The sequence below is a fragment of the Artemia sp. Qi Xiang Cuo genome, chromosome 14 (assembly GCF_049724085.1).
Source record: "Artemia sp. Qi Xiang Cuo chromosome 14, ASM4972408v1, whole genome shotgun sequence".
Taxonomy (NCBI): Eukaryota; Metazoa; Arthropoda; class Branchiopoda; order Anostraca; family Artemiidae; genus Artemia; species Artemia sp. Qi Xiang Cuo.
In genome coordinates this window covers 16,651,331-16,678,220 of record NC_142807.1, presented here as the reverse complement: position 1 = coordinate 16,678,220, position 26,890 = coordinate 16,651,331, and the positions used below count along the sequence as shown (strand labels likewise).

Genomic DNA, 26,890 nt, shown 5'->3' with positions numbered 1-26,890 from the left:
AAATAGACACCACTCGTATTTTTAATCAGAATATTCAGGAGCGCTAATTGGTGGGTGGGGGGCTCATTTTTTTTTCTCCATGTTTTATTGAAAAATCGAGAAAAAACAAAACTCTACCCCTCCCCCCACCCCCATGATTTTGAACTTACCCTTTTGTATCTCCACTAATGAATTTTTTTTTAAATATCAAAATTTCCGTTAATCGGCCTGAGATTCGTTAATTAAAGAATGAAAGGTCATTAAGCCTGACAATATGTGCTACTTTATAACCTTGGCAGCTTCAAATCTCATGTGCATACAATTAGAGTTTGAGTCTAATGCGTTTTCAATGTGGATAGTTCCATTGTAAAAGTGTTAATATATAATATATTTATCATCCTTGTTTCTCGAAGAACACTATTTTGCCCTGGTTATTAGAAGTGGTACAGTTAAGAGGATAAATAAAGGTAAATCGACTAATTAATGCTAGGGGATTAGGGAGATCATCTCCATCCGTCATTGAAAACACAAAATTTTGTTGGATTAGAAGTTTACATGGCGATTACATTATTAGTCACAGCATTTTACTAAATCCTCTAAATAGTTATTCCTAGTATGCCCAACATTCCAAAGAACAAATTTCTTGTGGTACTTCCAATAAAGGTTTTGATGGCCACATCAGATGGTCACATTACTTCCCCGATCCTAAAAAAAAAGTCTCCCTCCTAACTGAACCATCATGAAATGACTTACTCGACTTAAGGCTCCTGCCGAGGGTTCGACGTAGAGATCGATAAGACCAGGCGCCTCCAGGTTGACCTATCGCTTGCCAGGCTCGCAGCTTCTCCCACCGGGATGTGGGCTTGGGCGAGGAATTCATCATGAAATGACGCATTTATTAAAATATTATCGTAAACTTTCTCTTCAATGTGATTTTGCGAATATTAATGAAGGCAGGCTTGTACGCAGGGAGGAGCCCCAACCCTTGAAAAGATTTACTATTACCCCAACTTTGTCCTATATTTGTCCTCTAATTTGCCTTTTGGACTTTTTTTTTAAGTATCACCCCCTCCGAAATAGATTCCTGCGCGTGTGTCTAAGTGAAAATGCTTTCGGGGCTTTTGGTTGCTTATTTCTTCTATTCTTCTACAGACTTTTGGTGCGAGAGCACTTGCTTCCTGGGCTTGGCTTATGCCGTTAGCTGTTTGTGTCTCTACATTTGGTTCAGCAAATGGGACGCTTTTTGTTGGAGGAAGGTATGTTTTTAGATAAGATATGGAATGTGTTTATATCAGCCAATACCGTTATCTTTTTTACTTTTTTAATCAACCCTTTGAAGCGGGCTTTGCTAAACATAGGATTTTGCTGTCAATGGCCTTTTTCTAAATTACCCTTGATCTCGAAAGGGTTTGCCAATCCAACTTTAAAAATTAAAAACTTAAAAATTAAAAAAATAAAAAACTCTAAAAAACCTTTAAGTCATCCATACCAATAAACATCAAAGTTTAGCATTCTGCTATATATTGGAGTTGTCATATCAGAGTTTAATTATTATTCCGATATATATCAGAATAATATTTCACTTATTCTAATATTAATAATTCAATTATTTTGATAAATATCAAAGTTTAGATTCAGAATAATTGAGAAACATTGCAGTAAGCACTCCTGAAAATATTTCATCAATTTGGTAATTTTCCTTTTGTGTTTTTTGAAATTATCTCACAACTCCTGTGAGGATAATAGTTTTTGCCTTTTTTTAGTTGCTGGTGTGGACGCAGGTGTCATTTTTTTGGGGGAGGGGGGAGGGGGATTATATCTCACCGTCATGAATATAGCAGTGATGAACCACTCGAAAACTCAGAGAAAACAGAGTTTAGGGACCGGACGTTGGAGGATAAGTTGGAGATTTGAATTCTTCCTTTCTTTCATTTTGCCAAACAAAAAGCTGTCAAATATTCAACAAGTGTACGAAAAAAATGTTTGTTTTTTTAAACAATATTATGTTCTGTTTCAAGTTCTGCACTTTTTTTTCTTGCTTTTTTTATATCGTTTATCTAGCTTTTTTTTAGACGCAAAATAATGGAATGTGTATCATTTCAGTCAGAAGATTTTTTTTTGTTCAACTCCCTAGTTTTTTCTTAGGATAAATAGGAGGGGTGGATGGTTTACTATGACTTAATTAAGAATTGAAATGTATAATTTTTGAAGTAATTGACCCCATGTTTCAAAGATGTCGCCTGGATGTCAAGGCACAAAACAAACCATTAAAAAAAAAAAAAAAAAAAAAAAAAAAAAAAAAAATATTAGCATAGTAGCTATATTCTTGTCGACAGTGTACCTGAAATGGTGCCTGAAATATTCTTTGTTACACTTTTTTTTTCCATTTATTTTTTTTTCCTACTCTGTAACTTTAAAATAACTTACTAAAAAAATCCCCTTAGCTTTGCTAAACTTCAATTACGTCAGTAAAGGCGTTAATTAAATTAATTTAGACGTAGATAAGACTTTTCTTCAATTTATAAATCAAGGTTCTTCTTCTTCTTTTTTAGGTTGTCCTATGTTGCAAGCCGGGAAGGACATCTGGTTGATATTCTCTCCTATGTCCATGTTCGGAGATTGACTCCAAGTCCAGCACTTTTATTTAATGTAACTATTTTAATGTCAAAACATTTTCAGAAGCAAAGACAGGGAAATTTCAAAGCACATATACTTTGAAACGTCCCCTTTAATTTACGTTGTGAATTGTGTTGTGAATTGTGAATGTATTGTCTTCACTAGATTTAAATTTTCTTCATTTTCGGTATAAATTTCTTCTTTATTCTCTTGAAATATAATTAAAAATCCTTTGTCTTGTCCTGCCGAAGAGCTCAGACCAAATATTAAAAGAGAGTTTACTTTCCTACAGTTCCTTGGTGAAAACCCTAAGCGCATGTCAGAGAGGGAAGCCGAACAATTCTCCCTTTTTTAGAACTTGATTAGTTCTTCTATGGGAAATTCTAACATAGTAAAAAGAGCGAAGAGATTATGAGTCCCAAGATTTTTTACAAGTTTTCTATTTCTTTGTGGTCCAACTGTCAAACTATTTTCCTCATCATTAGTTATTATTAATTACCCCTCCTATATTGTACGAAACAGCTCATGGGGCTTATTTAGACTTCGGTTGATTAAACAGGTAAAACCAAAAGCGGGGGAAAAAATCAAATTAAAATACAAGAAAATATAAAAAGACGTTATGGGTTTTCTTGTGTGTCTTTTGAACATTGTTCTAAAAGTGTTCTTCTCACTTTTTTTCCGTATTTTAAATAGCGATGTAAGCTTGATATTTATAAAAAAAAACATCAATAAAAAAACAAGAACAATAGGGAATTATTTTCGCAAGACAGTGGAATTCTATATTTGAATGAATATTTCAACCCTATGTCGAAGGGCCGTCCTCAGCAAAGCATAAATATATATAAGAAAATAGACTTACAATAAAATACGACCATTAAAACTAAAATGTAAATTTTAAAACAGTCCCAGCATCTTTACTTGAGCGTAGTTCAACTTGGGCTGAACTTTGCTGGTTCGCTGGTTCGCAAAAAGGTCCTGGTTGAACTTCGCCGAAGCAAGGATGTTCGGACTGTTTAAAAATAAAAAAAATCATTTTAGTTGTAATAGTCATATTTTATTGTAAGTCTCTTTTCTTTTATATATTTAAGTTTTTCTGAGGATGAGCCTTGGATATAAGGTTGAAATATTCATTCAAATATAGAATTCCACTGTCTTGCGAAAAGAATTCCCTATTGTTCTTGTTGTTGTTGATGTTCATGATGGAAAGGCAGTGTAGTCTTCGTCGCTATTTATAAAAAAAAAATTAAAAAGTAGAACCAGAACAAGGTAAAGCAAGACATTAAACAGATATAGTCTAAAATTCTTGTATCGAAAGTAAAAACAAAAACAAACTCACTGTTCGAAAAGAAAAGGCTATGAAAAGATTTGATCATCATCTGCCGCACAAATCATTATTGTCATTTATTTTGTTCCTCTCTTTTGAGGGCCTCAAAGCTTTATTTTACTCCACATTCTTGGGATCTCATTATACTATCCTTCAGCTCTCTTTACAACAGGAAAGAAGATTTTTTTCAGAAATTATGTTTTAGTAGGTAATATACAAGATTGTCGTTCAAAATTTCACTCCAAGTTCAAACTAAAATCCCCACCAGCATCATTTTCCACATACCGAAGGTGTCCTCCACCCCCAGTTGGAAACCCAAGCTACACAATATTTAAAGAAGTTGAGACAAAACAAAGCAAAGGAGTTGTGTTAATCATTTATCCCAATTTATGTCTTGATGTGGGCATGCATGAATAGGCTTGATAAATTGTTTATTAATTCAATTTTTTCAATTATATTTGAGGTTGTAAGCAGACAAAAATAAATTATAACTACCACAAAAAATTAACTTACGATAATTCTGTGGAAAATGTGTGCTCTTATTTCATTGGATGTTTGCCTATGACGCACTTCTGTAAGCCAATAATATTATTCCTCACGCGTGTGTCAGGAATGAGAGCCAATAATATGTCCCTTTTAAAACCTGTTTAACTTTTGTGGAAGTTTTCAAGCCAGTAAAAAGAAAGAAAAGTCAAATTTCAGCTGATAAGCTCTTTTGTCTGAAATTTTTAAGATAGAATTGGAACGATAATTTTTGAGTCACATGTTATTTTACAAGTGAACTCTCTGTTGTTTCTACAGTACTACTAAAAAAAAAATCCTCTTCACAAATAACGACAGCGAATCCTCCTACAGTATGCCATAGAAAGCTAAATTAAACACCCTTTGTGGTGAATTGAACCAATAGAATATAGTAACAAATTTGTCGATTGATTTCTGGGATTCTGTATTGAACGTATTTACTACTATGTTGCCCAATGACTAGTGTAATGTTGCCCACTTTTATGTAGCAACTTAAAATGGTAGTTTAGTATTACCATAGGTAATAGTAACAACTACTATGTTGCCCATTGAGTAGTGTAATGTTGCCCACTTTGATGTAGCAACTTAAAATGGTTGTTTAGTATTACCATAGGTAATGGTAACAACTACTATGTTACCCATTGACTAGTGTAATGATGCCCACTTTTATGCAGCAACTTAAAATGGTAGTTTAGTATTACCATAGGTAATAGTAACAACTACTATGTTGCCCATTGACTAGTGTAATGTTGCCCACTTTGATGTAGCAACTTAAAATGGTTGTTTAGTATTACCATAGGTAATAGTAACAACTACTATGTTGCCCATTGACTAGTGTAATGATGCGCACTTTTATGTAGCAACTTAAAATGGTAGTTTAGTATTACCATAGGTAATAGTAACAACTACTATGTTGCCCATTGACTAATGCAACGTTGTCCACTTTGATGTAGCAACTTAAAATGGTAGTTTAGTATTACAATAAGTAATAGTAACAACTACTATGTTGCCCATTGACTAGTGTAATGTTGTCCAGTTTGATGTAGCAACTTAAAATGGTTGTTTAGTATTACCATAGGTAATAGTAACAACTACTGTGTTGCCCATTGACTAGTGTAATGATGCCCACTTTTATGTAGCAACTTAAAATGGTAGTTTAGTATTACCATAGGTAATAGTAACAACTACTATGTTGCCCATTGACTAGTGTAATGTTGCCCCCTTTGATGTAGCAACTTAAAATGTTATTTTAGTATTGCCATAGGTAATAGTAACAAGTGCTTGTTGGTCTCTAAATACTGAGACATATGAAGTCAGTAGCTTGTTTTACAATTTCAGTCAAATAAAAAAAGGAATATCCAGGGTTATTCAGCCCAAGGTTATCACAAACCCAGATGTGCTAAATTTGAACTCCATATAAAAAACAATTCAATCGGAAAAATCCTTTTGTTTGACAGTGAAACACCGAAAGGATTTTTGGATATTTTGTTCACATATACAGCGCTAGTTTTCAGCACATAAACTGGCTGAAGACTTTTGTTTATCTCTTGAAGACGGCCACTTATATGTTACCAAAATATCAAAAGAACTTTTTGTGTTTCGCTATCGATAAAATGATTTTCCCTTGTGAACTTTTATTTATACATCATAAACAGGCAGTTTGGTCTTCTAAAGTACCTAATTACCATTTCAGAGGCAAAGTTAAAAACAAACACGAAAAAATATGATAAATTTGGTCAGAAGGAAATGGTCTAGATACATGAGTCAGTATTTCGAAAAGATTGAGAATAGTTAAAACTAATAAAAACAATAAGAGAAATAAACCGGTTAATAAAAACGCGAAGAGGTAGATAAAGAAAGAAATGACATAAACAGCAAGGAATAGGGGAACTAATAGGATTTTTTTTTTCTGTTTAATGCAGGGAAAAAAAATCAACAGAAATAGAATATTATCAAAATTGAAATTCCTCTGTAAGTGATAATTAATCAGAAATTTTTATTTGAAAAAACATCATTTTATTTACATAATTTTTTTATTTATATATATTTATTTAAATATGTTTATATACTTTATTTATATATTCATGCATATCATTTTATATACAAAATAAAATCTGTATTGCATTTATATTTTATATACGGTTCAAATCCAGTCTGTACAAAATAGGCCTAGGTTAGCTTGGGAAATCTTGGTAGGTTCTGTAGGTTAATTCACTTCAAGCTGGTAAACCTACTTGGGACAGAATTTGTCTTTCTTTACCCTCACTTGAAGTTAAAAGCACCTGAAAATAAGATTTGCAGTGGATTTGTGTCAAAATAAGTCACCAAACACTAGATGGCGTTGTTAATTTTTTTTTGCTCTAGTGTCAGTTTTCACTCTTACAAGTTTCTTATGCTCTTTGTATTCGATCAATTAAAATAAAAGAAATTAAAACTTTCTAAATTAAATAAATTAATTTATTAAATTAAATAAAAATAAAATTATATTAAATAAAATCAAATAAAATTAAATAAATTAGATTAAATAAAATAGATTAATTAAATAAATTAAAATAAAATTAAAATAAATTAAAATTTAAACTATATTTAAAATATAAATTCAAATAAAAGATTAATTAAAATAAAACTTTCCAAAAAAGAACTTTTTCAGAGGAAAGTGAAGGCCATATTAAACTTGAGACCAGCAGAAATAAATTTCTAAAATAATTCATACTCAAAACAATCAGAAATTATTATTGAAGAAAAAAAAGAAACCGAAAAACGAAAAAAATAAACAAAAATCATAGCAAACAAATACTAATATAAATTGATAAATTAATCTTAAAACGAGTAAAAATAAAATTGAATATAAAAATCAAGCGTAAAAAGAAAAAGAAAATAACTAAAAGTAAGAGATTGGCTCATGGGCGCCCATAAGCTGAACTCCAGGGGGGGGGCAAACTTCGTCTAATTACTACTTTTAATGCTATATAATAGAAATCTCAGAACAAAAATATAATAATAAGGCAGCATCATTCAGCCAGGGGGGGGGGCAAGAGCCCCCCCCCCATGGGCGCCCATGGATTGGCTACCGCCCCCATTCCTAATTATGAAAGTCTAAAACCTACTGCGTCATTGGTGGTTTAATGAAAACGAATTATTTACAATTATTTTCCTTTGCACTTATTAAAACATTGAAAATTTAAATCTTTCCCTAAAATTTAACTTTAATACCTTCAGCATCATTAGTTACAGTAACTGTTGTGGTAGTATTAATAGTATTCAAATAGTGCGTACTTATTAGTTCCAAATCCACTACAACTTACTCTGAAAGGTCTAACTTAATACTGTGAGTCTTCTTGGGATATTCCTTTGTCACCCCTTTGACAATCTATATGTTCATAGTTTGTTTTAATTTAGTTCAACATGCCCTAAATGTTCCTTGAAAGCTTCACCTTAATACCCTTAGCTTGCGTAGTAGCAACAGAAGTAGTAGCAGTAGTAGTATTAGTAGCAGCATGCGCATAACACCTTTGGTTTTCTTCAGCATCCCCTTCAACACACGCTGAAAATTCAACTTAATATCATCAACCGTTCCTGAAGCATTGGTGATACGTCCTCTTCAGAACTTGTGTGGGTACAGTGTGTTCCGATTAAATTCAACACAGTTTCAATATTCATCCCCTTCTTGATTCCTCAGAAACTTCATCTTGATACGGTAAAAACCTTTCTGGTAGCATAGAAAAGAAATCGAGAGGAGCTTGCCAAGGAAAATGCTATCTGTAGTCTATTATAATTGATAAATCTTTAATATGAACTAGATTAGCTTCCTGGGGGCAGTAGTAGTCTTAGAAAATAAGAATTTGTTCCATTTTCGAGTCTCGTTGTTAGTTTACAATTTATTCAGATTTTTGTGTATAATTTATTTGCATTTTGTTATAGGTTATCGCATTTAGCAATAATTTATTACATTTCAGACGTTGATTGCATTGTTGATGATTATTCCTGGTAATATTGGAAGTTTAATAGACTTCTTCAGCTTTACTGCTTGGATATTTTACGGGGGATGTATGGCCGCTCTTATACTGATGAGGTATACAAAGCCCAATGCTCCACGACCTTATAAGGTAAGCTTAACTATGACAATTAAAGAGGTGCTATAGGCGTCGAAAGGCGTTAAAGGCGTTTTGTTGAGCTAACAGTTAGATTATGGTACCCTAAACTGAGAAATTTGATTCGATTTTGTGTATGGTAATCTAAAAGCATTATGCGACATTTACGTAAAGTCGATTTGTGTATTAGACTCCCTAAACATGAAAAGGCACTGTCTGTATCAAGGGCAATAGTTTTCGTGAATTGTATTTATATATTGGGCTCCCATATTCAAACAATTAGGGCTGATATCAGCTGTAACTTAAAGGTCGGTTATCTAAAGCTGATTTTTAGAGAACGCTATCCTACACTGAGAAACTTGAATCGATACCGGGTAAGGTAACCTAGAAGGTATTATGCAACATTCTCGTAAAATTAATCTGTATATTATACTACCCTCTACATAAAAATGCTGGGCCTGAAATGTTTACTGACCCGACAAATATGTCAGGTCTTAATTGGTCCACACTCTAAAATCAGTCTATAAAGACTAACTGTAAAAAAAAGGTCGGAAAAGGTTCAAAGAGGGGTTACAGGTTTACGGGATTACAGGGTTACAGGATCTCAACGGGCAGACATTTTGTTTGGGTGACTGTCAAAGTACAATTTGACAATCTCACAACCAAGTTCAAGTTTTTTAATAGAATATTCAAAAAAACTTCAGCAAAAATATTGATACTTATTTACATTAAGTTTATTAAAAACATAAGCCAATGACTTTGCTGCTAAAAAGTCACGGACAATAGCTTACCCTACAAAAATTGCATAAATACAAGAACGGATAAATTTCATACCAAGCGCTTGACACAGGGATTGCAAAAGACCATAAATAAATAAATTAAATTAAATAAATAAATAAATTAAAGACTCAAGTGGTTTTAGAACGAAGTCATCACATTTTAATTCTTACTTGATAGTTAATATTATTAGAAGGCTTACAACCAAAAATTTAAAGTCTAAATTTTTCATGCCGAAATCTAACACCAAGATTTGTAAAAAAAAAAGAAGATCAATTAAAATGTCAGTATTGATCTGAAGAGAAAATCAGCACGGACTAAATAAAGGAAGATGACCTGCATACGCAATCCAAGAAGTTACACATCCATGACCAAAAATACGAGATGTTTTGATAGAATCAAAAACATACATAATATTATTACAACTACTACTAGCAACCCACTGTGGTATCAAGCCCCCCAAGGCCAACAGAGCTACGTAAGCTCCTCTTCCATCCCAATCTATTCAAAACCTCCTTCTTTCACCCTCCCAAGAAGGTCCTTTTTTCTTTAGCCCTCACGATATCCTCCGATCCCAATTCGGGGACGACCTGCCTTTTGTTTGGCCCTAGATCGGTGGCCGACAAGGACGATCTTTGGCAATCTGTCATCTTTCACCGCAGAACGTTTCCTACCAATATCAGCTTTTCAGTCCTAGAAAGCAGGATTGTACCCCATTTTTAGTACAACCTACTGTTTGAAATAAGGTCAGACAGACGGGTACTTTGGTGCGGGGGGGGGGGGGGAGGTTGAGAGGGCCGCACTTATGTCAATTAGTAAGAAAGGTCAAATCGACTATGGACCAAGAGCGACTAAAAGATTTAGCGTTAATGAGCATATAAGGTGAAGAATTAGAAGCAATCAATTGGGACGAAATTATTAATAATTTTGCAGAAGCTAAAGTATGAAAAGTCTGATTTAGATAAATGGAAAGATTTGTTATAAAATGAATATTTTGATAAAATTTGGCCTAACAATTTTGAGATAGGGGGGGGGGGCTAATAAAGATTTTGCCCCGGGAATGAGAGTGGCCAGAACCGCTACTGAGTGTTGTTAGTAGTAGTAGAAGTATAAAAAAAACTTCTTTTTTACACCACACTAAACATGCACACCCATCAAAATGAAAAATATAAGAGTTGAAAGGGACAGATACAGAGGGAGACAGAGGGAGAGGGACTGATGCCTCTAACATTTATAAATCTTGTGGCTCTGTAATATTACTGTTATGCGGTTGCACAAGATTCCGCTTAACCAATTCAATTAATCAGATTTCATTAACACTGTACTTGGTGCTTTGGAAAATTATCTTTGTTTAGCTTAAATTTAATGATCAAAATGCCGAAAATACCTTTTTAGTATTTTTAGCTTTTAAATGTTGGTCTTATAACCATGGGCATACACAGTTACAATAGACGATAGACAGTGAGAACAAAGATTATGTGTAACAAGATGAGAAACTGAGCAAAGAAATACAAAGGAAGTGCATTGCACTTTCTACCGGCTTTAAATATTTAAATGGTTCTGAAATTACTTAAACAAAAACTTTATAAAAGGAAAAATGATTGTTAAATTACGCGATAAGAACTTTGGAAAATACGATATAACAATGCTCAGAGTTGCCACATTTTAGATTTAAACATTTCACTTTAATTCCTAGTATTGCTAAAACAGGTAGCAGCAAGCCCTTTGAAGGAATAAATTCTGTTATGTATATTTTCTATTCATTATTTGATAACAATACATAAGTTTTGACCTTTAATCACTATATGTTTCATAGAAAATTTATTCTAGCTAGCTAAAACATTGTATGACAACGCTGAAGGAACATCAATTGTATACATCTACTTTGAGCACTAGGGTCACTAATAATTTTTCTTAATATACGAGTTTCAATATCTTGTTACAAATAATCTTTGGGTGGGAGTCTTAGCACCATGGGCACCCATGAGGGGAAGGAGGGACAGGGAATGCCAGCCTCCCCTGGCTGAATGACACTTCCTTATATTTATATATTTTGAGATTTCTGTTATACAGCATTGGAAATGCCAATTAGACCAGGTAATCCCCTCCTAAAATTCAGCTTATGGGTGCCCATGCTTAGCATACTTTTTCTTTTACAGTAATCAAAAAAGAAAAAAAAGTCTAAAAACAGTTTTTGCTAAAGTTCTAGTTTAGGTTTTTTTTTACCATTTTGGAAAGCAGTCGAGTTGGGCGAATGAAACTTTCAGAGATGGATCCAGAGCCTTAATAATGTCCTGGAAATATATTTTATGTATATACCTCCACTCCTCCCTCCAGAGAGCGTTGACCTTTAAAAACATTACTAATCTGCATCTTATAAAATTGAAACCTTGCAAATAAATCTCCTACTCCAATGAGACACAAGAAACGTGTTTTGAGCCTCATACCTTTGCTCAAACCCAATTTATATTGTGTTAAAGATGTGTAAATCTAATTCATAAATTTGGGGGGGGGCCTTAATAGGGCTTTGAAATAAAGGAAATTACATTCTCAAAAACTAAAGCCAGTGTTAATCAGATTGAAAACTCTAATTAAGGTCAAACATTTTTTGTCATAATTCAGATAGGTATGACACCTGTCATGTATACAATTTTTTAAGCCCTAGTTTTTAAGTCCTAAGTCCAGTTTTCCTAAGTCCTGAGTCTTAAGTCTAGTTTTCTAAGTCCAAAATTCTTTGTCAGCTTGTTGTTTTTCGCATCAATTACAGTTTCTCTGCACGATCCTATCAAACTGCTCAAGCATTAGAAATTTAATTAGATAGGAAAAAATGGAAAGTACAATGCCTTAAATATAACTACAGCCTGGAGAGGGATTTACTTCATAAATTCTCCTTGGCTTTTTCTGCTTAAATGCATTCATTTAGTGGCACCTTTATTCACCATATTTTTGGATTTCGATCAATTCACACATTGCCATCTTCGTGATGATACCTTCATACACTTCCTTGTAAAATGTCTTCCTCCACTTTCCTTCGCAAACTTTCCTTCGACTTTCCTTAATGCACTTTCCTTGACTTCATGACATTCAAATTTGACAGAGAGTCATCTGAAGGGTGCTAATTAAAGGGCATTTAAGGGTATTGATTTTGTATATTGATTAAGCGATTTAAAGCAGCATTTAGATAAAGGACTATTTTTATCCAAATATTAAGTAGATGTGATTTTATCTAAGTATGAGGAAAATCTGTAATTCCCAGATGTGTTTTTTTTTTAATGAAGACTTCCCTTTAAATTGAACTAAAAGTTTCCTTTCAGACTTACCCTTCTCATTTATGAAACTTGAAACCCGTCCCACCATCCCCCTAAAATTTTGTTACGCTAATACTTGTATTATCTAGATTTTATTTCCTAGATATCAAAAGTATATCTCTCCATAAGCTATGTAATATACCTATCATAGAAAAACTACTTCAATACTCATGATGACTTTTTCAGCTTTAGACGATGGCATCATCATAGATGTCGTCACAGCTTGATGACGACAAAACCTGCGACCAAACTATTCTAGATTTACTTTTTAGCTTTAACATTGGTAATAATATATAATATTCTTGTGATTTTTAGGTCCCAACAACAATGCCGATCATAATATTGATCGTATCTGTGCACCTGGTTGTTGCGCCCATTGTTGAAGATCCTCAAACTGAGTATCTCAACACTATGATGTAGCTTTTTATGACGAGATCACAGTTTATATAATTAGCAGTATGATCATTCTCTATCTCACCCATTATAAAAACCCGGATCGGGGTGCGAGTGCTCCGGAGAACGTTTTGGCAGATATAAACATAGGCGAAGTCAGATTAGCGGGAATGCAGGTTAGTCTGTTTCCGTCTGTTTCCATCAAAGTGCATTGAAACAAGTGGGAAGGAGTGCAAAGTGCATTGAAACAGAAATAAGTGGGATGAGCTTTTTGTTCACGAAGACCAGAAATGATCTGCGATAAGCTTACTGGGTATATTCTGTCTACTGTGGACGAGATCATCATAGACTTCGTCACAATTTGATGACGACAAAACTTGATGGCAAACAAATTGTATGTTTACTTTCAGCTTTAAATTTTAGACATTGTATCAGTAGTAATCTATTATATTCTTCTGTCTTTTAGGTCCCAATAATAATGCCGATTATAGTATTGATCGTATCTGTGTACCTGGTTGTTGCGCCCATTGTTGAAGATCCTCAAATTGAGTATCTCTACGCTACGATGTTTATACTGGCTGGTCTTATTTTCTATATTCCTTTTATCTATTATAAAGTACCCGTCAAGTGTATGGGTAAGTTGTTTTTTTTTAAATTCCCTTCTTTTCTTAGAACTAATTTAAAATGAATGGTGCCATATTTGAGAATAACGTTCCTGAGTTAAAGGTAGGAAGTAAGGTTAGTTGCTGGTTTAGTGTCGAATCAGAAGTTAAGCAGGGCTGTGTCCTTTTATACGAATGATTTGAGTGTAATATATAAATATATAAGTAAAATTAATACATTTTTGGAGGTTTTATGAATTCAAGGTCTGAGAGTAGGTTCGAATATTAATATTAAGAAGACTATGCTACCTAGAGTAGAAATGCATTAGGATGTAGGCGATACGAAGTAACGAGAAAATCGTTCAAGGAGATAGTTTCGCTTACTTGGGTATAATTCTACTCCAAAAGGAGCGCCTTAGCTACGCTTCAAGTTAAACTGAGATAGACCTGTGCAATTGTCTCGATTGACCAAAACAACACCAGTTAACGTTTGTTTCGCTTGGATTGACACCAAACTAAATAATGAGCAGTTGTGATATAATACCGAACAGATTATTTGACAGCATAGTGGATGGAAATTATGATCGTGAGAAATGTAGAAGGTAATAAATGGCGCTTATTCAGGGCCAAAGCCGTCAAGAGAAGCCCAAAGTCACGAAAAGGGGATTGCACTAGCTGTTGACATACACTGCCCTCAATTAATAGCCAGTTATAACATTAGGCTGATAACTTTCAAACGGGGAGATCTGGTACGTTTGTCTCAAATTGGCTGTCAATAACCAGGTATTGGAATATTGTAGTTTCAGGTTATAAGACTGAATGTGAGAAAACAACATTGAAAGTTTTAAAAATAAAGAACACAAGCTTCACTTTTGAAGAACTACAGGTTATAAGAAAAGAAGTGTATACTTGATTGCATAAAGGTCTTACTGTTAAAGTTCCGAGTTTAGAACAAAGGAAATACTTTGTATTTCTCATGTTTTTATGGTCCCGAAGGAAAATGGTTCTTCATCATTTATGCTAAATTTTAAAAAAGCATTAAATACGACCATTTTAAAATGGGAAGTGTACAATCTACTGTTTAATTAATGACAAAAAATTGTTACCTGGCCTCTGTAGACCTTATCGATTTATATTATTCATGCCTTGTTGATTTCATGATCATATATGGTTTTGTTCTGAAATATGTTGTTGCTATGCTTACACATTTTTGACAAATCGGTTATCAATAGCCTGAGGGTTCTTATGAAACTCTTTAAACCCGCTTCTCAGTTCTCCCTACTCTGACGAAGGGGTTATTTATCAGTTGTTTACATGGATGGCTTACTCATTCTGGGAAGGTTACTTTTAGAATGTCAATACAACTTACGAAACAATGAAATTAGTTCAGAGTTGGGGTTTGTGATTCACCCGGGAAAGTCAGTTCTTATTTCAAGTCAATAAATAGAATTTCTTGGATTTTTGTTAGATTCATGATCAATGGGTATTTTCTTGTCGGAAAGAAAATTAAAAAAGTCTAAGATTTGGTTTAAAAGTTTAATAGTTGAGGATTGACTACGATTAGAAAATTAGCCGAAACTCCATGCGTTCTTGTTTCAACCTTTCCAGCAGTGGATACTGATCGAAGAGCAAATCTTGGCTCTCGGAGCCCCGAGTTTCAAACTCGTGCTCGATATGGCTCTCGGAGCCCTGAAATTAGTTCTAGGAACGTTAGATCTAGCTCTCGGAGCCCAAAAATAGGTTTTAGAACCACCAGAATTGGCTCGGGTTCCCCATTAAAATCCATGGCCAACGAAATGACAGAAAGCGGAAGGCTTCTGCAGAAAAGCCCAAAGGCAAAAGATTAAAAAAAGCACGTCAAATGACGGTATATTTAACAAGGTTTCTGAAGAATGTTCTGGTAAGAAGGAGGGGGTCCAAGACCCATAAAAAACTGGCCAAAATGCAAACATAGCTTTTTCTGAGGCTCTGGAAATAGGGAAGCTAAAGGATTTATTTGAGCGCCACCCTAGGCCTACGAATACCAATGAAATTGTTGTTCCCAATGCCTACCCCCGGGCCCTGGGGGGCTTTCTCGACACCGGAGTTTTTTGTTATCTGAGCTTCGAACTATTTTTATCAAATGCAAATTGAGAAATTTGGGCTACTTTTTCATCACAGGATAAACGGAGGAATGCTAAGGCCCTTCATGTGCAGCGAAATATTGTTCACTCAACCTTTTGTATTTTAGAGGTAGCAAATGCGATTCTTCAGCTTGGAAATCGTGACATTAAAGAAAAGGTCGTCCACAACCTAACAGATACAGTTCACAGGCTTAGCCTCACCGTTTATGATCTCCGTCTTAAAAGACATCTTGCGTTGAAATTCAAGTGAGTTCAGATCCCGCGGTAGCATTAGCTTTATGTGCTCCTGAAGCCAAAGTGACGAAAGTCTTCCAATAACTTGGACGACCAAAAAACGTGCAAAGGGGGCCAACTGTTATTGCCGCTGACAGAACGAGCCCCGTTGTCTAAACTATCGGAGAAATTAGGGTCCTTGTTTTACCGGAAAGCAAAGTTGTGGAAACTTCGAGTACTTAAACACTCACGGGGTGATTTTGGGGCCAAGCACACTTTAACATCCGATGTAAGTTCGGAACTGCAGCGGAGATTGGATTATTACCAATCATTCTTCTAAAAAAATTGACTAAATCAGTTGACACACATTTGTGTAGTGATGCACGGAAACTAGGCTAGGTACTTGTGGAGGAAAATTCCATGAAAACAGCCACAGATAAATGGTCTTCAGAAGAAAAGTGATTTTACATCAACGCCTTAGAAATAAAATCTGTTTATCTAGGATTAAAAAGTTTGCCCACGATAGCACAGGCATACATTTTCGGCTGCATTCAGAAAATGCAACACTAGTGGCATACAAAAATAAAAAAGAGATCAAAATCTAAGTTTAGTGGTTATTTTGCAAATAAGGTCTGACAGCTAGTATTGCAGGGAAAAGGGTGGATATCTGCAGAATATTCGCCTGAAGTGGCTTAATATCGCTGATAAAGGATCACGAAAATTTGATAATGAAAGGAATGGGAATTGGATTCTGGAAGACTTGAAATGTAAACTCTGTGGTATCTCAGTGGATAGACATTGATTTGTGGTCAACAAGTTAAAATTTTCAAATTAAACCATTTGTTTCTTGGAAAGCAGATCTGGAATATTCTTTTGTAGATGAATTCACAATGAGTTGGAAGCCTCATTTCTTTTACGCATCTCCCCCTCTTTGACTTGATTCTTAAGTACCTTCAGAAGGTAGAAACAGATCAAGTAACTAATATTTTGATCTTTCGAAACTGAACGACACGAGTCCATTATCTTTTACTATTAAGGCTTTTAGTATGAATTCCCAAACTTCTACCAGGCGATATTTCTACTTTGTCTCTCCCTGAAAAAACTGACCTTGCACCATTCATTGTTCAAAGCGTTATGTCTAGAAGCGTGTGTCGTCTCTGGAAAGATTTTTTCCACCAAGGAAATTCTTCTTCCATATTCGATATCATCAGGGATGGATTGTAGGATTCGACTAAGAACGGGATTCACATTAAAAAGGGATCGACTTTTGTAGAAGAAACGGGATCCATCCCCTGGAGGCAACTCTCCTGGAGACCTTGACCTCTTTTATGGAACCTTTTCACTCAGGTGTTGGATACAGCGCTATTAATACTGCAAGCAGAACTTTATCGGTAATTTTAGCAGGCCTTCAGTTGAGTAGTAATCAAATCACAAGAAGTTCATAAGCGGTGTCTTTAATAGAAGGCCTGGTCTTCCCAAGCTTTCTAGTATCTGGGATGTAAAACGCATATTCGATATCTTTACATTACCAGCTTCGTATATCGAAATTCTTCAACCAAAGACACAAACACAAAAATAGCAGTTTTATTACTTTTATCGGCTTGTGAAAGATTTTAGTTTTCTGGCTAATTCGTCAATTAACAATATGATACACAATGACGATGGGAGTTTTTTGCTTGTCAAATCCATGTGTTGTTAAAAAGAACGAAACGTGAAACCATAAATTAATCGTTAACATCGGCCTTTTGAAGAGTCTTCCCTGTGTCTGCTGATTCACCTAGCTAGTTATATTAGAATGACATCATATATGAATAGAGACGACGCATTTTTTCTTACATACCGTAAGCCTCATACTGCTGCGTCCAAGTCATCCTTTTCTAGAAGAATCAAAGAAGTGTTATTTCTTGCAGGAATAGATCACAGTGTTGCGCTCATAGATCTCAGAATGGTGCTCATAGCACCAGGTCTGGCTCAACGTCCCACCTTAAAGCAAGAGTAGTTGGTGTGGATCAAATTGTAAGATATGTAGGCTGGACAAATGTGAAAACGTTATCAAGGTTTTACGATAAACCAATTGACAGTGGAAAACAGTTATTTGTTTTTGAAATTACTCATTTTATTCTGTTATATTTGAAATATCTTACTATAACTTAATTTTGTACTGCAGACTTTTTTTACGAAGGCTATTATTGATTATTCGCGCTGGTTTAGCTCATTATGAACTTTAAAATTTCAGTTTAACTCGAAGCGTAGCTAAGGCGCTCCTTTTGGAGTAGAATAAATAAAGTAAACGAAAACTTACCAAGTTTGAAGTTTGATTGTAATTCTACTCCAAAGAAGAAGCACCAGCGTAGCTGAGAGTTCAACTGCCCTCCGAATTTCCCTTCCCGTTGAACTCTCAGCGTTTCATCATGAGCTTAACCACCGCATATTATAATGACTTTAAAATACTGGTGTTGTTTTGGTCAATCGAGGCGATTGCACAGGTCTATCTCAGTTGAACTCTCGGCTAAGCTGACGCTCCTTCTTTAGAGTAGAATTACAATCAAACTTCAAACTTGGTAATTTTTCGTTTAATTTATCAATTATTAGTAAATATGGTGAATGCAGTGAAGATGTAAAAAGTAGGATAGCCCAGGTGCATGAGGTATCTTTAAAGATGAAAAAGGCTTGGAAAAAAACAGGAAGATAAGTCTGTGAACTAAATTTTGGAATATTGGAAACCACGGTAATGATGGGTGTGAAGAAAAATTCTGAAACATGGACGCTACGAAAAACAGAGAATATTTTTTAAATGATTTTTCAGAGGAATTGTCTGAACTTTTACCGGAGGAAATAGGTGCTGCTATGCAGGGGTGTAATTTTCTTTGGGGCAGTGGGTGCAACTACCCCTCCCAGATACTAGTTTGCCCTCCCCCCCCCCCAAACCCATGTTTACCCCCCTAGCTGAAATTTAGTCCATTCAAAAATCTTGTCAAAGCTAAGATAAGCCTATATAGCTCAAGTATCCACAGGAAAGAGTCAGTTTTCTTTAGTATATAATTGCTTCATTGTATTATATTGCTTATTCTTCAGTTTTCACTGTCTTTCTCACTTGATTTGGGGAAATTAGCTCTAGCCCTGCCCCCCTCCCCCCGGATTTTGACAAAATTAAGCCATTGCTCGATTACCTCTCAAATATTAACCTCTCCAGAAAATCTAGCTTGTTCCCACTTTCTAGGACTATAATGAAAGAAGAAGAAGGATTTATTGAAAAAAAAACATATCAACAAAAATTATTGCTGCCTCCCCTAAAAAGCAAAGCTTGTCCGTGGGGGAGGTAGAGAAAACAAAATCCTTAAAACAAAGAACACTTGGCCACCGACACCACTAATACCATCACACTAAGCAATAAATACAAAATAGTATCATATATTATACATCCTCTGGGAACATTATATCAACAAAACCCCCACAGTAAATAAATGAATCAATCAGTCAAAACTCATATTCAGCAAAAAGCAGTTCCTTAATGATTTTTCTAAAAATATTGGGGTCACCAATAGTGTTAATATCACTATTCAAACTATTCCATTTCCGCGTACCTCTATAAAGAACAGAAAAACTTGAACGGGAAGATATACCTTTAGGTACACAGAAGTCCGCGCTACCCCTTGTATCATGAGAATGAACAGTAGACCTAATGGACAATAAATCACCAAAACAACGAGGCTGAACATCCTGCTGCAGTCCAAAAATAAACCAAAAAAAGAAAGGTTAAGGTCATTAGTCCACGCTTAACGTACGGAAGATGACTAACTGCCAAAGATCGCGCTTTTTGACGATGCGTTTGGCATCAAACGAAAAGCCGGTCGTCCCCGAATAGGATGGGAAGTGGCCATAAGAAAGGGTTTAAAGTAAACTGGAACTTCATGGTAAGGGTAAAAAGTGAACCTTTGAATAGATTGAAGTGGAGAAGGAGCGTGCGAAGCTTTTGTGGCCTTGGCCATTTTTATCCTACAGTAAGTTGTTAAGTAGCAGTAGCAACAATGCGGATGGTGTAGACTTCCAAGGATTATGCTTTTTGACGATCGGTTTGGGACCAAACAAAAAGCAGGTCGTTCCCAAAGGAGATGGGAAGATGTCATAAGCAAAGGTTTAAAGAAAAATTAGAACTTCATGGGAGTGGTAAAGAATGAAGCTTTGAATAGTTTAGAGGGAGGAGGAGCGTAAGTAGCTACTACTGCTACGTGAGAGCGTAGCAGTAGTAGCAGTGGTAATGTTGTTACCAAAAAAAATTTCTTGAATTTTTACGTAAAAACTACACGGACGTGACATTATTCTTGAGCATTGTAGAAACACTGTTGTGTTAACTCAATCAGGGTGTCCACCGTCAGTAGGATTTTACTAGATCTTGTAAAAATTATAATCTAGTAAATTTAGAGGATCTAGTAAATTTCCCGAAATCTAGTAAAAAGTCATGATTTATAAGCACTCCAGCTAAGCACTAGGCACTACGCACTCCTTCGCCTGAATTGCTTCGCGAATAAGAGTCTTAGCTGTTTTTCTTCATTGATTGTTTTTTATTTTTTCAATATATCGGAATTTTATGAGCTGAAACCATTAATAAACTTAAAGCCGGCTTCACCAGCAGAATTTGCAGAATCCAAGATTCCAGGCTATTGTTTGACGTCTTGCATACACCGCATCTGAAATATGAAGCCTATCTAGTAGTACATCGAAATAATAATAAAAAGGATTTTTGAACTTATAGGTTTCCGGAATTTTCAATCGTACTATGGAAACGAAAGAAAAGAAAAAAAAAGAAGAAAAAAGGACCGCCGCACGCGCAAAAATTTTTTTGAGCATTTAGTTAAAATAGATGCGATTTAGTAAATTTTTCCTCTCAGATTTAGTAAATTCTTCCAGGTCAGGGTGGCAACCCTGAACTCAATACCTGTCATCTGTCTGTCGTCCTTAAATTTTGCTAAACTGCTATGGCTAAAAGAGAACATTGAGTGCAAAATTCTTTAAATTGCTTTATTTTTTTAATTGCCAGATGACCCTGAGAATTTTCTGAATTCCCAAGATTTGTTGTTTGTACTCTGTTGAGCTTATTCCGTAATACAATAGAAAATTGAGCTTTGTGGAATCTTTAAAATTTAATAAATTCATCTAAACCATTTTTACTACTACTACTACTACTACTACTACTACTAACAACTCATCGCAGCACCAAGCCGCCTGAGGCCAACACAGCTACGGACGCTCCTCCTCAATCCCAACCTATTCAAAGCCTTCCTCTTTACACCTGTCCACGACGGTCCCAGTTCCTTTAAATCTTTCTTTATGACGTCCTCCCACCCCAGACGGGGACGACCTGCTTTCCGTTTAGCCCTAGATGGTTGACCAAAAAGAACAATCTTCGGCAATCTGTCATCCTTCATCCGCACAACATGCCCTAGCCACCTCAACCTTTCTTTCATTATAGCCCTAGAGAGCGGTATTGAACCACATTTTTCGTATAGCCTATTGTTTGAATTACGGTCACTCAGCCGGGTACCCAGAACAATCCTTAAACAATTTCTCTGGAAAACTTCTAGAAAATCTTCATCCGCTTTTCGGAGCGTCCATGCTTCAGAGCCATATTTCACCACTGTCATCACTGCAGCTTCTAAGATTCTAATCTTGGTCTGCAGACTTACCTTCCTATTCTTCCAGACTCTTTTTAACTGTGAAAAAACACCCTGAGCCTTGGCTATTCTATTTTTAACATCTTCACTGCTCCCATCATCTTTACTAATAATACTACCAAGGTAAGTGAAGCTGCCCACCTGATCAATCTTTTTATTACCCAACGTCACCTTTTCATCTTCACTTATTCCTAGCCTTAGTGACTTAGTCTTCCTAACATTAATTTTCAAACCAATACTAGCACCCTGAACTCGCAAAACCTCTAAAACTTCATTCATTTTGCTCACACTTTCATCTAGGATGCTTAAATCATCACCATAATCTAAGTCCAGGAGACTTTTTCCTCCCCATTTGATTCTGTGGTCTCCCATTGCCTTTCCTGTGCTCCTTAAGACAAAGTCCATCAAAATAATCCATATAAAGGGGGATAGAACACAGCCCTGCTTAACTCCTGATTTAATACTAAACCAGCTGCTAACCTCATTTCCTACCTTAACAGTAGCAGTGTTATTATCGTAAATAGCACTAATCACTTTAATGTATTTGTCTTGTATAACATACAATGATCAAACCTTTACTAAAGCTCCTCTATAAACAAAATCTAACGCTTGCTCATAATATATAAAACTGAGGACCAAAGGTGTTTGAAAACTTAGGCACTTCTCAATTATTAACCTGAGAGTGAAAATTTGGTCAACACATCCTCTACCTTTTCTAAAACCGCACTGCTTTTCTCTTAAAACTTTGTCTACGGTATCTCTCAGTCTAAAAAGTATCATATTACTAAGCATTTTGCTACCTACAGAGACCAGACTAATGCCTCGATATTTACCACACTCACTTTTATCACCTTTCTCATAAAGTGGCTTAATTAAGGTTTTCCTAAAATCGTTAGGAACTTCCCCCTTTTCAAAAATCATATTCATAATCTTCAGTAACTTATTTCTAACCTCAGAACCACCATATTTAAGAAACTCATTTACTACCCTATCAGCACCTTGAGCCTTATTATTCTTTAATCCTTTTAGTACTGTTGCTAATTCCTCCTTACAAAATAAATCTTCCTTCACATCCAAGGTATCACAAACTTTTTCATTTTCCGCGAAAGAAGCTTTTGAAGATAATTAGAGCTGCCTTAAAAACTTAAGATGAGCAAATTAAAAAAAAAAAATTAATGAAAGAATTCACGTAAAACGATGTAAAACTAACATAATTACCATCAATAAATAAATAAGAAATAAAAAAACGGAAATTGCAACAAATAACCAAAAAAAAAGAAAAGAACCAGATAAAAAAAATCATTACATTTGGTTTTGAAATAAAAACTGTTAGTTATGTTTGTCTTCACAGTGAAAGCTTAAAACAAAATCTGTTTTTTGTACATTCGATGATTAGCTTGAAACGCTGATGTTTTTTATTATTTTTATTTCCCCAGCGCTAATGGGGTGCCGAAAAATCATTGAAAGATCTCTAACAGCTCATTTGAAAGTTACTACTTACATGCATATGCTTAGGAGAAATTTTCATTGACAGCACTAACACAAGGTGGCATAAGGACAATAAGGCGTCCAAAAAATGGGACTTTTTTTGTCACGTATCATTGAAAACTTCTTGGCCAAAAATCCTTAAATGGGTAAAGAAAAAAAATCTCCCTTTTCAATGCCACCTCATCCCATTCGCCTTATAATAAGGGAAAATTAAAAGCAAATTTGAAAAAAAAAGCTGCCTAATGAAAAAAATGTGTACTGAAATTCAAAACTTATTCAGGAATAATTATGGATATCATTTATGTTCATCCATACACAAAAGACTCCATACGTCAAGGGCGGATACAGAACTTTTTTTTGAGGGGGGCAAAATAGTTTGATCCAATAAAATTGCGTTAGGAGCAAGTTAAATCAACGCAAACTTGCGTTAATTAAGTAAATTACACTACTTTAGACAACATTAGGGGGGCTGGTGCCCCCTCTCCCCCTAGATCCGCCACTGCCATACGTAACATATATAAAATATTAATACACAATTTTGAATTTAAAAAAGAGCTTGAAACCCTGATAAGCTTTTCTTTTTCCTTTTTTTTTTACCAGCGTTAGAAGGACACTGGTACATCGTAAGAGCGTTAAAATGTATAACAATGCGAATTATTCATAATTATGGTTAAGCTTCTCCCCACCCAATTAAGGTTTGCATGAATTGTTCACTGGTTTTGACGTCACGCACTGGTCCATCATTTGGAGGAAGGGGAAAGGCACTATCGCCCTGATTTCAAGATTTTTTTTTTTTTTTTTTAGCTTTTAGTTATTCTTTATAATAGTATGATTTTATTGATCAATCGTTTCAAAATGTTAAAGTTCAAGAAGCAAAAATAGTAAAATACACTTTCTGATGCAAAGTTCAAAAATGCTTTCTAAGCGAAAATGGCAATAATAATACCACGAATATCCGTAAATTATATTAACTACACATCGCAAATTCTTTTAATGTCCTTCAGTTTTATAGAATCTGTATGTATTTTATATAGAACAATGTTTCACAAATAATTAAATTTTTTACACCAAGGATAATATACCCCTTGGACTCTTAACGTGACAAAATTGCGGATTTTTTGAAGGGCCAGTTTAAGAGAGCTGCGAAGCAAAACCTTTGTCTAACGCCCTATTTTAACAAATATTCATGTTAACTGCTTTAGTTTATTTGCCTAAGTTTCCAAAGATTTTTTGTAAGGTCTAATGTACATATTTAAAACCTAAAACGAACACAAAATATTTTTTTAATCAATTTTCGTGATGACAGAAAAGAACGATTTTGAAGCTCTAGCGAACCAGAAACTATTGCTTAGCAGTTTATGCGGCATACATCTTAAAAACTGTTTCCAATAAACTGGCTGACGATATTTTCCTGAAGTTATAGAATTTTGAATAACTAGTGCTTTACTCAAAACACAAAACCGACACAGCAAAACTGTACTAGGGATAAAAAAATCCTTACCTTAAGTATCCTACACAAATTGAAAGACTAATATATAAGGCGCCCAATAGTCTTTTACCGGCAATGATATCAATAAATTTTAATATACAATCTTAATTTTCTAAAGATCTCAAGCAAGCTGAGTTTTCAGTAAAGCGTTAGATTTTCAGAACTCGTAATCAGAAAAACCTATTTGGTTAAATTAATACTTCAAGGAGCCAACAACCATAGTCGTACCTAATAATAGTAAGATTAAAATTTTGAAACAGATACGGTTTCAATTTAACAGTTAGATACATATATTATTACTATATTAGATTCTTTAAATCACAGTTTTTAGTGTATTTCTAGTATTACCATGGCCCTTTTTCGCTGTCTTCACTTCTACAGTTTATTCTATGCTATTATCAGGAACAATTGCTCTAATGTACTCCAGAGCATCCCAGCCAAACCGGACAGAGTACCTGTTACGACCATAATTGAGCATTGGATATAATTTAGCTCTGGGCTTATGCCATTTAAAAACTTAAATTTCTATTGATTGTTCTTCAGCTTCTTTTTATTCTGTATTTAATTTACTTTTTTTATCAAAGTTGTGCCCCTTAATATGTTGCCCACTCCAGGTTTGAACAATCTTCTTTCCCAAAGTGTGATAGAGAAATCGCATTCAATTGTGCTCAGTTTTTTATTTTCTGTTCTTCGAGGGGGAGAGGGGGCTGATACCTATTTTTATTTTGATCCTTTTTTTTCATTCATTTTTTAAGTTTTACGAGCTTAACTGATATTTCTACTTAACTGATAGATTTTGACCTGTAAAAGCTATTTTAACGTTCAAAATTGTCAAATTACACTATACTATAATTTTTTGTGATTTCATTAAAGTAAATTTTTACTAAATTTTTTAACTGAAAGGCTGCAAAATTTCCCCTTGGATTTAATTTCCATATTCATTTGAGAAACAGTCGATTTTAAGTCTGAGGTGGTAACCTTTTATACGTTTTTGCTGCTCTAGACAATGCTTCTTGGAGTTCAGACTTATTTTTAATGAGTATAAAAATTAGAACACAAAGAAGAAAAACAGAAATGCTGTAGAACACAATGAAACAAAATAGATGGCAGTGATCAAGAATCCAATAAAAATGACAGAAGCTTAAGCACGGGCTGAGACTGTGTTTATTACTAAAGTTCTGGCGAAATTGGCCACCAGTCGCTCATCTCCAAGTCATCTTTGAAAATTTGATTATGAAGTAACAAGAAATTCTGGAAAATTTAAGATATCAGGGAAGAAGATTACGCCCTGAGCTCCCTTCCCCCTGTATACGTTAATGTTTAGGACATTTAAAAATTTTGAAACTGAAGTCAATAATTTTGTCAATAATTTGATTGACAAGTAACAAGAAATTCTGGAAAATTTAAGATCTCAGGGGAGAAGATTAGACCCTAATCCCCCTCCCCCCCTGTATACGCGCATGTTCAGGACATTTCAAAATTTTTGATACTGAAAACTTTGATTGCAGTTCCATTGCATAATTTGATTAAGAGGTAACAAGAAATTTTTAAACATTGGGTTTTCAAGGGAGGAGACCGGGTCCCTAGCTCCTTCCTCCTATGTGCGTACATGTTTAGGACATGTGAAGATTTTTAGACTGAAGACTCCTAATGCAATTTTTCTTTTCGTTTATTCTTGTCTCTTACTTATTATTTTGTTGTTTTTTTCTAATAAGGAATGCAAGCTCGACAATCCTATGTTGTAATGGTAAGTTTAAGGGGTAAACATAACAGCCATTGATAGCCCTTCTCTTCTAGTTACCCCACTCATTAGAATAGAAAATTGCACATATAAGCCGCAAAAAGATAGTTTATATGGATTTTATTTGTTATAATTGATGCTACTAATGATTATTATAATCTTTACAGGTCCAGTGACAGCATTCTTGCAATATTTGTTAGAAGTGGTGCCAACAAAATATGAATAAGGCCAGCATCAAAAAGCAGTATTTATGTATAATTAAGTACTTGAAGAATATTGTTGTTATCCTTCTAATAAAAGTCAATGACAATCACTTTCCATTTACACAAGTATTTCCTAAGTCCAAAGCATGTGTGTATAAGAAATCGCCAGCAAAATTCAAAAGATGTTATGGGACATTTTGGGAAAAGTTATATTTAAACACTCTATTCTATCAATTGTTTCGCTCTGTTTGTTCTAGTTTTGTTTGGTTAAAATCGTTCTTAGAAGTTTGACAGGGTTTCCCCTAAATGCTGAAAACTTGAAGAACTCCAGCTTCTCTTTTTTCAATCG

General features: G+C 34.7%; 1 protein-coding gene across 8 annotated transcripts in view; it reads left to right on the top strand.

The window, feature by feature from the left end:
* Positions 1-26,651, top strand: part of sbm (L-type amino acid transporter sobremesa) — a 301,361-nt gene extending 274,710 nt beyond the window's left edge. For 5 of the 8 annotated variants that reach the window (XM_089100815.1, XM_089100817.1, XM_089100819.1 and 2 more), the window contains 4 exons: positions 2,532-2,628; positions 8,398-8,547; positions 13,477-13,645; positions 26,506-26,651. In XM_089100815.1, the coding sequence (XP_088956941.1) occupies positions 2,532-2,628; positions 8,398-8,547; positions 13,477-13,645; positions 26,506-26,564 (475 nt within the window). In that variant the 3' untranslated portion in view covers positions 26,565-26,651. Of the gene's footprint in view, positions 1-1,131; positions 1,236-2,531; positions 2,629-8,397; positions 8,548-13,476; positions 13,646-26,505 lie in introns of all 8 variants that reach the window. The other 3 variants (XM_089100818.1, XM_089100820.1, XM_089100814.1) reach the window with 1 other exon arrangement.
* Positions 26,652-26,890: the final 239 nt, after the last annotated feature.